Below are 16,978 nucleotides of genomic sequence, written 5' to 3' on the forward strand. Positions count from 1 at the left end.
CCAGCCTTCCTTCTCACAAATCCACAAAACCATAGCTGGGATTTTCTGCTCCTGTTTGCAGTGGGCGTCATAGTGAGCGGGAGCGGGAAATATCGGGAGATCGCAAAAGTCGGTTTCGCATTATAAAACAAGTCATAAAACCATTTTGCGATCATTTGCTCCACCCGTCAGTGATGGGCCATGTTTCCTGCTGCTGCAAGTTGGGAACCTAATTTCAATACTTTAGCATATCGTTATAAGCCCTGCTCGTTGGAATCATTCCCCCATCTTGGATCATGAACTCAAGTTGATGTGCTTCACAATGGTAAATAAGCGACGTGCATCTGGCAAGCTGCACTTTGTTTGGCCCTTCGAGATTCGTTTGCCTACCTTGCTTCGGGCAGCACTCGTAGTCATCAGCGCCAGGCTTCACAGGCTACACCACATGGACAGTAGCGGTTCAAAAAGGCAGCTGGGGATGTGCAATAAATGCTGGCCCAGCCAGCGAAGCCCACATCCCGTGAATGAATTTTTAAAAAAGGTAGCACCACATTGCTTTTCGGGCGTCTACACCTACCAGACTTGCGGTAAGGTGGGAATGGCTTTTTAATGGCTGCAGGGCTGGGGCTTGCTTGGGGAAGGACGCATCCCACGGTGTGTCTGGGGGCACATGTTGATCTAAGCAAGTGGCCTTGAGATGGTGAGGGCTAAGGAGGCAGTTATCAGAGGAGATGAGGCCAGATAGAGATGTGAGAGTGTGTGTTAGAGAGTGAGTGATGATATCCGATGAGCTTGCAGTGAATGAGATGTCAGTGAATATATAATGGCTTCTGAGTGTCTTTTTTATTAATTCATAGGATATGGGCATTGCTGGCTAGGCCAGCATTAATTGCCCACCCCTAACTGCCCTTGAGAAGATAGTGGTGAGTTGCCTTCTTGAGTCACTGCAGTCCATGTGGCATAGGTACACCCACAGTGCTGTTAGGGAGCGGGTTCCGGGATTTTGACCCAGCGGCAGTGAAGTAACGGCGATATATTTCCAAGCCAGGATGGTGAGTGGCTTGAAGGGTGTAGTGGTAATCCCATGTATCTTTTGCCCTTGTCCTTCCAGATGGTTGTGGTTGTGGGTTTGAAAGGTGCTGTCTAAGGAGGCTTGGTGAATCCCTGCATTACATCTTGTAGATGGTACACACTGTTGCCACTGTGCATCGGTGGTGGAGGATGTGAATGTTTGTAGATGGGGTTCCAATCAAGCAGGCTGCTTTGTCCTGGATGGTGTTAAGCTTTTTGAGTGTTGTTAGAGCAGCACTCATCCAAGCAAGTGGAGGGTACAATCACAATCCTGATTTGTGCCTTGTAGATAGTGGACAGGCTTTGGGGAGTCAGGAGTTGAGTTACTTGCCACAGGATTCCTTGCCTCTGAACTGTTCTTGTAGCCACAGTACATGACTAGTTTCTGGTCAATGGTAACCCTCAGGATGTTGATGGTGGAATGATTCAACAATGGCAATGCCGTTGAATGTCAAGGAGTGATATTTAGATTCTCTTGTTTGGCATGAATGTTACTTGCCACTTGTCAACCCAAGCCTGAATATTGTCCAGGTCTTGCTGCATTTGGACATGGACAGCTTCAGTATGTGAGGAGTTACAAATGGTGTTGAACATTGTGCAATCATCAGCAAATATCCCCACTTCTGACCTTATGATGGAAGGAAAATCATTGATGAATCAGCTGAAGATGGTTGGGTCTAGGACACTACCCTGAAGAACTCCTGCATTGATGTCTTGGAATTAATTGACCTACAACAACCACAACCATCTTCCTTTGTGCTAGGTATGACTCCAACCAGTGGACAGTTTTTCCCCTAATCCCCATTGACTCCAGTTTTGCTAGGGCTTCTTGATGCCACACTCGGTCAAATGCTGCCTTTATGTCAAGGGCAGTCACTCTCGCCTCTCCTCTGAAGTTTAGCCCTTTTGTCCATGTTTGAACCAAGGCAGTAATGAGATCAGGGGCTGACTGGCCCTGATGGAACCCAAACTAAACATCAGTGAGCAGGCTATTGCTAAGCAAGTGTCACTTGATAACATTACTGATGACCCCTTGCATTACTTTATTGAGTATGTGAGTTTAGCATGATGAGATGGTTGCCTTACCCTGGCAGCATGGATGAGATCATTCATCCTCTTTCTACACTGGATGGCCAATCTCTTCTGTGCAGTGTTGGCACTGACCACCACTGCCTCCGCCTCTCAAGCTGGAGTGGTGAGCTTGCTGGACCTATGGCCAGAGCGCTGGTAGAGAACATCACAACAGGCCTCCTCCAAAAGGCATTCCAGGGACTGGTTACTGAACTCTTCTTGGCTTTCGGGGCCACTTCTTCACTAGAGTAGTCCTGGACTTGAAGCATTGGGAACTGTGCGCATGGCTGCAGTTTAGACATGGTACCCGGAGTGAGGTAACAGTATGGCAGGCGATTCAGAGGCCGCCTTCCAGCGATACAGCATGTTTCCTGTGGCTGCATAATTAATGAGGTGGGAAGCGAACGATACAGTGCAAAAACCCGCTCTTGTGGCTGGCAGGTAAAACACCTTTCTTTTTGCTTGCCACCGCACTTATTGCAATTCAGGGAAAATTCCAGCCCATGATTTTATTCTCTGCAGTAACATTGTAAATGAGAAGGCCATCAAAAGATGTGAGTACTTTGTGCAAATTGCAAGCTTACACAAAGTATACTATGTCAGAATGGTGAGATTTTCAGTTCCTGTGTACTCTATAGATTTGTTGATCGTAATTCTCTTCATCACTGTCTCCCTGTCCAGTACTTTATTCAGTCTTTCCTTTGTGTATATTGTTTTTGCACAAAATTATTCAGTTAGAAATTAGGATAGAACAGGCCAAGATGTTAATTTTATGCTACTCACTAAGAATGCTGAGTTTAGTTGTGAGGGGTGTAGTTATAGTGGTTGAATAGAATTCCTTTACTACTTTCATGGGGTGAAAGCCATTCCAATTATGTAGCGTTCTACCAATGGCAAAAGCAAGCACTGGTAAAAATCAACTGTTAAACGTAAATTGGAATGTTTGGCAGCCCTCAGATTTTTGCTGTTTATGTTACATCCATTTACTGCACTGATTTATTTATTTTTCTTTATTCATGATTTTCTAGGTGGTCTGGAATCTCTTAAGAAACTTCAGAGGCTGGTTTTGGATCATAATCAATTGATAAGCACCAAAGGTTTAAGTGGAACTCCTACCCTTCTCTACCTTGATTGCTCCTTTAACTATCTCGACAGCATAGAAGGCATTGATAACTGTGGACTTCTTCAAAGTCTGAAGTTACAAAACAACAACCTTTCTGAGGTGAGGTACAGTTACGGTTAAAAAAAGAAAAACATCTGTTCTAATGTAAGGTGAAACCACAGCTGGCAGCCTTGTGTCCTTTATGTTTCAGAACTGGGTGACATACAGAGAACAAATGATGGATAGCCAGCAGTGACCACAAGTAATGTGATCAAAAGATTTGAATGTTGCTGTAAGCTGCAAAAGGAAAACTCAAATAATATATTAATAACATCTGAGCCCTAAAATGAGATTACTGGCTTGAAATCTCTCCAGGGCATACATTTCATAACAGACATTTTAACATTTAATTGGATGTTTTCATTCAGCCCTAGCTTGAGTTTTGTGCTGGAAATGTGAATGCCAACTGTCAGGATCCTTTGTATTTTCCTGTGATGACATCTGCAGTGCAGGATTAAACATCATGCCTCAATATTTCAAAGTTGTTGAGAAATAATTAAGTTTATTGCCATAAAATTTTCTGCCCAGTGAATAGCTTGTATTTCTGTCTAGTTCATATATTGACCAATAATTTGCTATCAATATTACTACGAGTTTATTGGTACCCAGCATTATCAATGGACAAATGCCAAAGCAGCTTCAGTGGAGAACAATTCCGTGCTTAATCATGGAAATCTAAATGTTTCTTACCGAGATAAGTTGCTTCACGGTTAGCTTCCCTAAAATGGCATCTCACTATCTGTCTCACCAATGAAATGCACTAAATGGCAGGAAGCTGCAGTATTTGCACAGTAAATAGGAACTAGCTCATCATCGAAACTTGTCTTGTCCATTCCTATCGAAATACCCTTTTGATGCTGTAATTAGTGTTAATTACTACCAAACAACCTCTCTGGTACTGCAAATGAACAATTATAGCTGTGAAATCCCATTTCTTCAGGTTTTAGTAGTTGTTAGTAATTCTAAAAATTTCAAACTTTAAATTATTTTATTTTTTAAAAAATTTTCCCTTTTTGACTCATCTCTCTAATCCAATCTTTTCGTTTCTTTAAATACCTTTCTGTATCTAATTTGGCATTGAATTCATCTATTCTATTCTCACTCCTCACACTGTTAGTTTCACAATCGTTCAATCTAGTTACGGGGATGCATAGTTCACTCGGATCTCAGATGCCTGGTTTAACTTGCTGCAATCAGCGCCCGCTTTCAGCAACTTGCCATTCAATCATTCTAAAAACCTGAACGTGTAAGGGCAGACACACATTAGCTACCCTCACACAATAAATTATAGTTCATTTGTGTTGTAACTAAACATTGATACAGAATGATGCAGTTTAGAAGAGTTAGTTTGCAAAGAAAATATGCTTTACTGGCTTTTTATGATTTTAAGATGTCAACATTAACTCAGCAGCAGCCCTAAGCCAGGAATTTGTAGGTTCAAGTTCCACTCCAGAGATTCAAGCAGACAATCTGGGCTGACATTTCCTGTAATACTGAGGGCATGCTGCACTTTCAGAGTGCCATCTTTTGAATGAAACATAAAAGTAAGGCATTGTCTGCTCTCTCGTGTAGATGTAAAAGATCTCATTGCACTAATTAAAGGAGAGCAGGGGATTTCTTTGCTGTCCCGACCACATTTTTCTTCAACAGACATCACTAAAGTAACATGTTATGTGATTATTTATTTCATTGCTGATTTTTTGGGATCTTGTGTGTAAAATGACTGCCATGTTTCCCTGCAGTACAATAGTAACTGCAATCAACAATGACTTAGTTGGCTGTGAAGCATTTTCAGGCACCCTGAGGTAATTTAAAATGTTAAATAAATGGCACTTTAAAAAAAAACCTCAAATCAAGCGTAGAACAAGCTCCTGCCTTGTGTACTACTAATGCAAATTTGTTCACTTTTCTTTTTGTTTTTTAATTTCCTTATGTCCTTCCTTCCTTCCATCATATAGTAGTATGAAAGCAACGCCCAAAAGAAAAAAATAGCAGCTTATATGTGCCATTCTTCATATTTAATATTATTTTAAAAAATGTTGCCAGACCTCAAATAACCTTGCTTTTATATTGAACATTTTTCAAAAGTGTGCTCCCATAATGTGCGCATCATCTGGCAAGACTGTATTTATTGGCCATACTTAGTTGCCAGTTGCCTTGCAATGAGGATGATGGGCTCCTCATTGAACCAGTGCAGTCCTTGTGGTGGTGTGTTTTCACTGTAATGTTATGTAAGGAATATATCACACAAATTCCATCTAGGTGTAGCTAAATAAGCTACTTTATAAGGGTGGTAATGTTATATCATGTAATATGCTATCTGGATTTTGAGTTATTAACAATGGCTATTTAGCACGACATTCTTTTTGCCTCTTCTGTAAAAACACATTCTAAGCTGCATATCATACAAAAGTCTTGTTTGGCATGTATTCTTCCTGTTGATTTGAATCTGATTCAATTAAAAAGGAAAGTTAGGGTATGAGATTATAATGTTTGTCAGGTGAATGCATAGATATACATAACAGACCCACATAAACTTTCTCCTTGGCTCGCTTTCTCTCATCATTCTATTTTTAAAATTTATTCTTTCATGGGATGTGGGCATTGCTGGCAAGGCCAGCATTTGTTGCCCATTCCCAATTGCCTTTGAAATGAATGGCTTGCCAGGCAATTTCAGAAGGCAGTTCATGTTGGGTCACACGTCGGCCAGACCAGGTAAGGATGGCAGGAAATTAGTGAACCAGATGGATTTTTACAAAAATAATGATAATGTCGTGGTCGCCATTGCTGAGACTAGCTTTATCTTCCAGATTTATGAATTGAATTTAAATTCCACCAACTGTCTTAGTAGGATTTGAATCCTGTTAGGAATCCATATTTTCAAGAACTACATGTGCATTTAAAAATTGGAACGACATTGGAGTATCAAGACAGTTTCTTGGGAGCTCACCTGGGTTTTCTTTTTAAAAGGGCTGTAAGTTCACATTGAACTGTGAGCAACCTGCCTTTTCCAAGAAATCACATGACTTCAGCTAAATGTCCAGCAAGGCACCTGAGGAGATGAGAGCTGTTTGCTTATTTGAACCTTTATTACTTTAATTGCTGGAGAAAAAGTTACTTTTTTAAAGGCAGAGGCCCTGGATTTTCTGGAAATCACCTAACTGAAATGAGTTTTATATTTTGAACTTGTTTTTCTGGACTGAGTTTTGGGGAATAAGCTGAGAAGGAAGAGTGCCTTAACGTGCTCTCTCCCTGCCTTGCCTAAAACATAGTATAGTTATCGGTATCCAGCCAGGAACCCTCATCTCAGTATAACTCGTCTGTTTTTGGAAACCTGAAAAGTTTAGATGAGAGAGATTCAAAGGATTGATTTGGCCCTATTCTCCTCCACACTGCAGCTCCTTTAGAAAGAATGTCCAGACACCTACTGTGACCAGCAATCAGTCTCCATAAGTAGGAGCATGGGTTTGACAGCGTCAAAACCCTGTGAACTTTATCCTTTTCCATAAAGTTTTCCAATTGGCCAACCTCTGCAGAGACCTTTTTTGTTTTGTCCTTTGTTGTGTGTATGTGTGCGTGTGTGTGTTAGGATTTAAAAGGGGTAGATAGTTACACTTCTGGATTACAAATTGTATGTTAACCACTTTTTGCAACTTGTTTTAAAAAAGAAGTTTTGCTTCATAATAAATCAATTGTTCTGAATTTTTTGAAAGAAGCCTGGTTAAAGTCTCTCTTATTCTGGTTCTGACAATAGCGAAAGTAAACATTTGGTCATTTTGGTGAGTGAATTAAACATTTACACTTATGGTGCGACCTGTGGAGTAGTGGGGCTAGAGAAACTGAATATTCCTCCCAACCCAGTTGTAACAACCCATGTTCCCAGGGCATTAGCCTGGGCCTCTTGATTACTATGACATTACCAGTATAGCCACTGTCTTCCCGTAATTTTCTCTCTCCATTCCCTTGTATGAACCTGTCTAATATATTTTTTTAATTAAAACTTAACTCCAGATGCTCGCAGCCTTGTCCTGACTATGTTGTAATGCCTCTTTAACTCCAACCATTCTTTGGATAAATTGAAGAGGGTTTGGACCTTTGGACAGAATCTTAAAGTCGGCGTGCCCGACATGCTGGAACGTAAGATGTTGTGTGATGACGGCGGGTGTGCCTCCCGATGTCATTGAGCTGTCTTGCGATATTTTGCTCAGTGGGCGTGTGCTGGAGTTGGCTATGCACCCGCTGATAATTGAGAGGCCTATTAAAGCCATTAGCATACTAATTAACTGCAAATTTACGCTGCCCATCCAATCTAACGGTTGGCGGGCAAGCGAAAAGGCCAAACGGCCTTTATGTTTTTTAGGAAACCTCATACAAATGGAATAAAAACTTTTTTTGAAAAATTAAAACATGTCCCATTTCATGTGACACAGTCACATGAGCGGACATGTTTCATTAAGTTTTTAATGTTTTTAATAATTTCTTTAAAAAGCGCTTCAATCTCCTTGAGGCAGCTCCATTCTGAGTAAGAGCGCTGGACCTGACTCTCCCTCCTCCCCCTGCATGCATAGGTAGTGCTCACCGCTTGCGATCCATGCAGGGCGGGCCTTAATTGGGCCACCCACGTGAAATCGTGGTGCTGAGCTGATCGCAGGTGGCAGCCTGCTCCTGCCAAGCCCACCCGACGTATAGAAAATCCTGGCCTTTGGATTCTTTTCATAACCCCTCAGCTTTATTCATCCTTCTCTGATTTTTGAGTTGCTGATTGGTAGGAAAGACTAAGTGAGCAGCTCTTGGATTAGTGGTGTAATAATTCAGAAAGAAAGAGAGAGAGAACGGAAAGAAGAGACAAATTTTAAATTACGTAGCACAGAGCAACAAGTGTTGGGACACAAATATGAAGAAGTATTTCTGTGTACTTCATTCCTTTTGAGATACAGAATTTGACATTGGGTAGGTTTTTGAAAAACTGGTGAGAAAGAGATGGTTAAAAATATGAATATACAATGGTGCTTCCAGGTACAGTAGTGGCAGAATGGTGGTCTATGAATGGAAATAAATTGGACCAGTTCCTCAAGCCATAAGAGAATAAAATGATCACAAGTTGAAATAAATGGGCTTGGAATGGAGCATCATTGTAGGAGACAAGTGACAGAATCAGTAAAATAAAAAGGCAAATGAGACATTAGATGGTTTCAAATGTCAGGAAGAAGATGGGTGATGGAATAGAGATGTTTGATGCTATCCTCTAGTAACAAGTCAATCAGTAATTACAGTATGATGGACAACTATTGCTAAGAGACTTTTCTTCCTTTATAAACATTTTCTTAAAAATAATGACAGTAAAATTGTTATATGAAGAATGGATATGCAATCAGGAAGTGTGTGCTCTGCGCAAGATTGCATCTGCCTTAGTTGTGCTCATGGACACATTTTCTTTCAAACGCAAGTACAGACTCTATGCATCGGTTTGTTCAGATCAAGTCACAGACTTTTTGAGAGTAGCTGCTTACATTGCTTTCTGATAAACTAAATGCTCAACTTGTTCAGAAAATCGCCACTCTCCATTTCTACAAATCGCTCACGAACTATTGCTTTAGAATTGTACATTAATTAAAATTACAATAAAAATCACAATATTATATATAGACAATTACTAAATGAAAAATAAATTTACAGACAAAAGGATCACTGAAAATCAATTTTTATCGTGTAAGGCAGTTATATTGTATATGCTTTTCTACAGCTGCCCAAGTTTGGAAATCATGTTTTACTGCGGGAGTTATATCTGGATGACAATAGCATCTCCTCCCTGAATCTGCTGTCTGAATACTGGCTACCAATGCTTCAATATCTTTCCATTTCCCAGAACAGGTAAGGCCTGAAATAGCAATAACTGTAAGTATAACTTAAACATTCTAAAATTGAGTTTTATACACCTGGTGAGTAGAGTGGTATTCACCTTGTTGGACTCAATTCCTTCATTTGTTGGATAAAGTTTGTCATTACTATGTATATTCTTGATACTGTAATTAATTAGTGTTATAAGGAAAATGTCCCAAAGCAAAAAGCAGCGTGCAATTTAAAATATATAATGAAGAACTACCAGAAAATAGAACACTGTACTTTCAGTGGAGGAGTGGGGGTAGGTTCTAAATTGCACATCTGTGGTTCCTGGAGGCAGCTGCCCATATAAATCTGCAGTTGCCTCCACTCGGGTGATCTTGGTGAGGTAGGTGCCTGAAACTCGAAGTGTGCAGATTAAACCTGGCAGGAGCAGATATGAACTTTGTAGATTAATTTGAATAGCCAATCTTTTGGAGAGAAAAGGTACCCCCATGGGTTAAGGTCATTTGCCTTTGGGATTGTTAAAAGTGGACATGTAAGAAGTGTATAAATTCATTGGAACAGTCAAGCTGTCAAAGAACTGCCAAGATGTCAAAGCTGTCAAAGAATTGTCAAGCTGTTAAAGAACCTGTTAACATTGTCAAAGAACTGTCAAGCTATCAAAGAACTGTCAAGCTATCAAAGAACTGTCAAGCTATCAAAGAACTGTCAAGCTATCAAAGAACTGTCAAGCTATCAAAGAACTGTCAAAGCTGTCAAATAAATGACAAAACTCTTTGGAACTATCAGTGCTGTCAAGGGATTTAATTCTGATGGGCTTTAAATTAAACAAGTGTGTGGGGTTTTGAAAAATGTAATTGTTGGCTATTTCACCCTGCCTGTTAACTTAAAACTGAGGGTTATCATTATAGGACTTATGCTGCATGACCTAACATTATCATAGTGGGGTGCCTGTTAGGTGAGCAGTTTGATTGACAGCTTCAAGTGGTTATAGAATAGAGATACTTGTTTTCATAAGAGACTAAGCACTTCAGTGAAATGTTGGTTTTCATGATATATTAGTTGAAGGGATTTCAATATATTGAATGGTTTTTTTTATCAGTGAGTGCTTTTTAAATAGTGACATCATCAATAGGTACATAACTTTATTTTATGTCAGCATGGCTCCTATGGTTTGCACATGGTGGATACTAGGTGAATTGGGATGGAGAGGGTACGGGCAATGGAGGGTGGGTGGGGGCATGGGTTAGCATGAGCTGGTACTAAGTTGGCATAAGGGCTGTACAGGGCCATGACGAATGAGTGGTGGAGCATGGGTTGGAATGGGGTAAGGGGGCTGTGGGGAGCAGGTAAAGGGGCATAGAGTGACATAGGGGTATGTGGAGCTATGAGGGTAGGTACAGATGCATAGATTTGCGTGGAGGATGTATGGATCCACGGGTGGAGTGGGTACAGGGGCAGAGGTGGGCATGGAGGTATATGGTCCATGTGGGGTGGGTACAGGGGGCTTATGTTTGCATGGAGAGTATGCAGGTCCATCTTCTTCTTTCCTATGTCTAGATATAGAGCAACAAGTATAATTTTACAATAAGGTGGTCAAGCCAGGATATTACGTCAAGAGTTGCAGTGTGTATCGCTCTAATGGGGTCCTTCATGCAGGGTGGATGCAGGGAATTGATTGAAATGGAAGGTATGGAAGCTGTGGGGTTGATTAGGGGCATGAGGTGGCATGAGAATGTGGGGGGTAGTAAGGGCTGGTGGACCTTTTTTTTTGTTTTTTTTTCAATTTTTCACATTGCTGGTGCAAAGAGGCAGGCCTTCTTTCCTGCGGTGGTGGGCCAGACTTCTAATCCAGCCCACCTTTTGGGCCTCTTTTTCCTGGGTTGGGTTCACAGAGCCGGGAAATGTCCCAACTCTGTACACCCAACCCAGAAGGGAAATGCCGGACCCTAGTCTTATTCAATTAAATCCAAGAATAGGGACTATTCCTGTCACAATTTCTGTGATGGAATAGGCACTAGAAATGTTGGGAGCAGGGGGTGGATGGGGGTGAAAGTGTGGTGAAGCTGGCGGTGATATTAGAGGGAGATCATGTCTTTGCTGTTCCGAGCAACTCAAACTTAAGGAAAAAGTCACACTGATAGGAAGTTATCATTTAAAAGTTGCCCGGCTCTCACTTGAGAATAATCACTTAGAGTGCCATCTTGTTTATTGCTGGGTATGATTTCCAGTGCTAATTTTCATCATTTTAATTATATTTTTAAGGCTTTTGGCTAAGGAATTTGGGTGGTATACAAAGAATTTTGTCTGCCAGATATTTAATTATCACAATTATATTGAAGGCATTCCAATGGGATTTCTTTTGTTATTTGGAGGAAGAAATGATTGATACATTGTTTATCAAAACTACAGAATGACAAGACATTATTATTAGCAGCCGTATGACCCAGAGACCTCTCTACAGAATCCCACATTTTTCATGAACTTGAAGATCCATCAATGTGCAGATTTTCTGACTGTGACTATCATAACATGATCATGCATGTGAATTTCTGCTTCCTGGAGAGTAGACAGGATACCTTCCAGGATGCCACGATTGCTCAGTGGCTATTAGCATGCCTAAGCCACCCCGAGGACCAGGAGCCAATAAAGGTCAGCGGGGACACAGGAGTGAGTAAGTTTAGCGTGGGATAGAAAAATGGAAACTCAGTTTTTGATAGCTTGAAGCAGATGATGCTATGGACTTGGAAGTAGGCAGTATTTGTGATGGAACAGAAATGGGATCAGAAGTTCTGCTTGGGGTTAAATAGGATGATGAGATTTAGATAGCTTATTACAGTAGGTGACTGAGTCACTGGTGAGGCTATGGTGTTTGTGATGGGGCAAAAGATATCTATAGTATAAGGGTCTGTCAATATAAGGTTAATGTGGGGCTGATTACATTACTGTCCACACAGTGATATAAGAAGGCACACAGCCCAGACCTAGTGTCAGTGTGGTGTTGAGCAGAGACGGGTAAAGACCTAGACATGGAGATAGCTGCTTGTCTGTACCCTTTACTGTGTATATGTATATAGTTACAAGTAGTTAATAAAGGTTGCTGTTAACCTACAGAACACTACAGAGACTTCTTTAAGAGACACCGTTCTGTAACCATCACTCTCCCAGCATAGTGGCAGCTCAGGATCAAAAACTCTCAACCTCACTAAAATGCTGAAGGGTTAAGAAAAAGAAGAAAGCTTCAATGGAAATTCTGGCCTGATATAAGCTCCCAACAGAAGCTGAAGACGCTGAGAAAATTCACCAGAAAACATGACAGCAAAAGAACTTGGAAGCTGAAGGCAGAGGTTTTTACTGCAGCAGAAGACTCCATGGAATCTCTCTTGGAAGCCAAGCTTCAGAACACAGAGTCCACATACCCTGCAAGGATGGGCTAAATCTTTTAAAGTTCAAGACTGCAGTTAAAACCCTTTCACTAATCCAGTGTCAAAAGCGCCATTTGAATGAAAAAACCCCTTCGCTGAGATTCAACCCCCGACTCGGAGCCTCAACAGGTGGCCTCTGAGCTTGTAAAAGAAAAAAAATCAAATCTCTTGGGAACGATGCAACTGTCTAACTCAGAAAACAAGCTTACATTTAAATCTGAATAGCTTATTGCTTGGATAAGCAAATTGCTGATAAAGAAAGTCAACAGACAGCCGACCCAGGGAGCCATTGTCAAACATTTTCCTTCAAGAAGTACGCCGCCACCATTTTGTGAGGGCCCACCAGAATCAGCAATCATGGGAAATCCTTTGTATCGCAGTGAACAGCAATGCCATTTTGAAAATCTGTAACCTCTTAAAGCTGTACCCACACTTTTAAAAATCTTTAACATGGATCACAGTTCAACACTTCCATCTCAATTCGGACTAACCCAAGGCTCAGACCAGTCGCAAAATTGGGATCTTTGGATGAAAACATTTTTAAGCTACAGCATCGCTTCTGATTTAAACAAAAAGTCAGAATAAGAGCAAGTGAGCATGCTTCTTTACTCTGTAGGGCCAACTGTAGACAACTTTATTGTCAGGCAGGGTATTAATGGGTCATCCACCAGATTTGGAGAGATTTTAAAATCTTTTGACATTTATTTCAACTTGCGAACCAACAAAATATTTGAAAGAGCTAAATTCAATACAAGAGTCCGAATGCCAAGGGAACCTGTCAATTCCTTCATAAGTAATCATTACACTATGGCAAAGGGGTGTGAATATGGAATTTTAAAGTCTGAACTCATCCGATACAAATAAGTGGTGGATGTCACAGATGATTCATTCTCTGACCTCCTACAAGCTAAAGATGATCTAACCTTAGACAAGGCAATCAGATAGTTAGACTGTCTGAACTACACAAACAATTCAGGATGATCTTGAGCGAGAATAAAACATGGAACAGAAAACATCCCTCAGTCCAGCTTATCAAGTCACAAAAACACAGGGACAATCCAAGTCAGGAAAAGCAATTCCTGAACAGCCCAGTAGAATGACCTTGCCAGCGCTGCGGTGCAAAGCGCCCTCACAGGAGAGATGAGTCTCCTGCGATTATAGCCCAGTACAACAAGATTGGACACTATAGAAAACTGCATGTCAAAATCCCAGAAATGCACAGAAGGCACATAAGTAATCTGCGATGTCAATACCAAAAATCCAGAAGACATACAGCCATTCTTCTTAAGTGGCGTCAAGGATTGTGTTCTTCATTTTGGAATGCTGACATTCTTGTAAATGGTCATCTAACAAATTCTAAATTTGATTTAGTTGCCAGTTGATTCAGGAAACATGACTCAAAGGTCACTGGCTTCGAACAGTGGACACTGCACTTTATGGGTCTGGAGTAATCCAACTTCCAGTCATTGGAATGATCCTGGAACCACAAGTATGGTTGAAAACAGATCTTATGTCATCCGTAATCAGCCATTCTCTCTCCTGAGCAGGGATACCTGTAGGGCTTTGGATTTCCTCCAGACAGCAGAGGTTGTTGAGACTACCACTGTCATTAGCCAACTGCCATCACATGGTCCTGAGTACCCAAACACTGAAGAGTTTTTGGACTTCAGCCTTGAACTCTCTTCTGTCTTTGCGGAGCAGGTTGGTGCATTCTCATTGCAGGCCCCAGAAAACCGCCAGTGATCAAACCAGGCCTACCATCCACGAAATAGCCACAACGTCTCCTGTGGAGGTGGTACAAGAGAGTGATCAGCAGTCCGAGAAACCTGTACCTCCAATTGTGACTATGGTACAGCTGGTCAACATAACAACCACTGTACACACTGCAGCTTCCAGCTGGTATACCATGACCACAAGAGATGCTGGACCTGGTAGCAGTCTCCCACCATTGATGACAACATGCAGAGGTCAGTGTATGTTCTTCCCCAGCCACAGAGGGCATTGAGATGGCCTATATAGAGGAAGAAAAGAATGAAACAATCAGGAGGTGAATACAATGTTCATCCACCCCTTGAAAAACGATTCGGATTAGAAGCAGTTGATAACACAACATCCGAACCGATCAAGCATGGTTCAACGTGAAGCAATGGAAGAAAAGAATGAAAGTATACCCAAATGCCAGTCCAACCTCCAAACCAAAAGTGAGAACTGGAACCAACAGTGCGTACCACTCTTCCAATAGAATGACGAAAGAGCTATAGGGCAGAATTTCACGAAACTGACTGCCGCCCGCGATCGGACTCCGACTGCGATTTCACGCTGGCTGGCCAATTAACGGTCAACCAGCATGAAATGTATGCTGGGAGCTTCAGCGCTGCTGGGGTGGGGGCTGGAGGAACGTGAGCGCTGAGGTGTGCACATGCACAGGGGAGCGCACACTGACAGCTCCCTGAAGGTACAGAGCTGCCTCAGGGAGCTGACGGATTTTAAATCCAAAAATAAACTTTTACCATATGAGATAAACATATCCCCACATGTAACATGTGTCAGTCGCATGAAGAGGGACATATGAAAGAGGATGTTAAAAAATTTTTATTTTTTTTTAGTAAGTGCTAGAAACCTCATCCTGCCTGTTGATGAGGTTTGGCTAAAAATGCAAAGGCCAGCTGGCTTATTGGCCTGCCTGTCAACCGAACAGTTGAGCGGGCAGCGAAAAACGCAGCTTAATTAATTATTTAAGTGCCTTAATAGGCCCCTTAATTGTCGGCGGACGTGCTGCCGCCTCTTGCGCACATCCACCAACCAAAAGATCACGAGAGTGTGCGATGACGTCGGGACGCTCGCCTGACGCCATCACACATTATTTTACTCCCGTTTGGGTCAGGCGCGCACCTGCCCATAGGACAAATAATTTCTGCCCAAAGAAGGGTTATAAAGGCTCCAGATCACCTGAACTTGTAATTTCAAGGACTTGAATGGGGAAATGTGTTAGTGGCACTATTGTGGTAATGATAATGTAATAATAGCAATAATGTGATAACAACAATGTAAATGCTTGAGACTGATAATAATGTAAGACACTAAGTAAACTAATGTAACTTCATATGCATTGGATAAAGACTTCCAGGGAGGAGTAGTATAAGGTAAGGGTCTGGCACAGACAGGGTTAATGTGGGACGAGTATGGTACCACCCATGTAGTGGTGCAAGAACGCACATGACCCAGACCTAGAGTCAATGTGGTATTGAGCAGAGATGGGTAAAGACTTAGGCATAGGGATGGCTCCTTGTCTGTACCCTTTATCATGGGCAGAATTTAGCCTTTGTCGGGCAGGCTCGACAGGGGCGGGCAGTTGTGAAGCCCACCGCTACACACGATCGTGATCGAAAGGTGATTTCATGCTGGCGGGCCAATTAAGGCCCACCCAGCGTGAAATGAGAGTGGCAGCTGTGCAGGCGGGGGGAGGAGGGTGAGCAGGGCGAGCACAAGCTTCACGCATGCATGTGAGTGCGCACTTCAGAATCTCCCTGAGGCACTGAGCTGCCTCAGGGAGATGTCACATGAGCAGGGACATGTTATTAATTACATTTTAAAACTTTTATTTTAATCTTATTTGCTTTTGGAAACCTCATCCCGCGTGAGTGCGCGTTGACGTTGGGGCGCTTGCCCAATGTCATTGCATGTCATTTCATGGTTGAGCAGGTCTGGCACGTGCCTGCCTGTCAAGGTTGAAAATTCTGCCCTAATATATATTTATACCTTACAAGTAGTTAATAAAAACATGGTGTTAACCTACTGAAGACTACGTATATTTATTTAACAGACATTGTTCTGTAACCAACATCCCTTGACAGCCTCAATCTTTCAAATGTTTAGCAAAGAAATTGCAGGTCATGCAAGGCTGAATATGAGGTGTGAATACCAAGCATGTATAATGATGCTTGACTAAGAGTCCGGACATCCATTAGTCTGTTGAAATAGGTGCATGCGAGGGAAGCCATTGCTTGATGAACAACTTTTTCTCTTAGCGCTCTTTTGTTAATATTTCAATGTTTATTTGCACAAGATAAAGAGGTGTCAAGTGCTTGTAGTTTCTGCTATTGATATTTTAAAAGTCTAGTTGATTTACATTTTTATAGGGTTGTAGTTACAGCAGTTTTTTTTAAAGTTATGAATGGCTGTCTTTTTAAAGCTTTTCCATTAGTTATGTACAGAGTGTATAGTGAGTGAATAGGCATGGAAGTGCTAGGAGTTGAAATAGAGGAAATGAGGGATCATTGGTGTTGGGTGAAAGGGCATGAGTTGGCATGGAGGGTATAAGGGGCCGTTTGCTGTGGGTAAAGGGGCATGAGTTTGCATGGGTGGAACATGGATGGAGCATGGGGAGTGGGTGGGAGGCTGAGGAGATGTGACGGATGAGGGTTAG

The 16,978-nt window shown here is 41.7% G+C and overlaps 1 protein-coding gene across 1 annotated transcript in view; it reads left to right on the forward strand.

The window, feature by feature from the left end:
- lrriq1 (leucine-rich repeats and IQ motif containing 1) overlaps positions 1–16,978 on the forward strand; it is a 216,012-nt gene that overhangs the window by 52,348 nt on the left and 146,686 nt on the right. Inside the window, exons 11-12 of the mRNA XM_041215663.1 lie at positions 3,150–3,343; positions 9,027–9,154. Of these exons, the coding sequence (XP_041071597.1) occupies positions 3,150–3,343; positions 9,027–9,154 (322 nt within the window). The remainder of the gene's footprint in view (positions 1–3,149; positions 3,344–9,026; positions 9,155–16,978) is intronic.

Source organism: Carcharodon carcharias, chromosome 21 (genome assembly GCF_017639515.1).
Source record: "Carcharodon carcharias isolate sCarCar2 chromosome 21, sCarCar2.pri, whole genome shotgun sequence".
NCBI lineage: Eukaryota > Metazoa > Chordata > Chondrichthyes > Lamniformes > Lamnidae > Carcharodon > Carcharodon carcharias.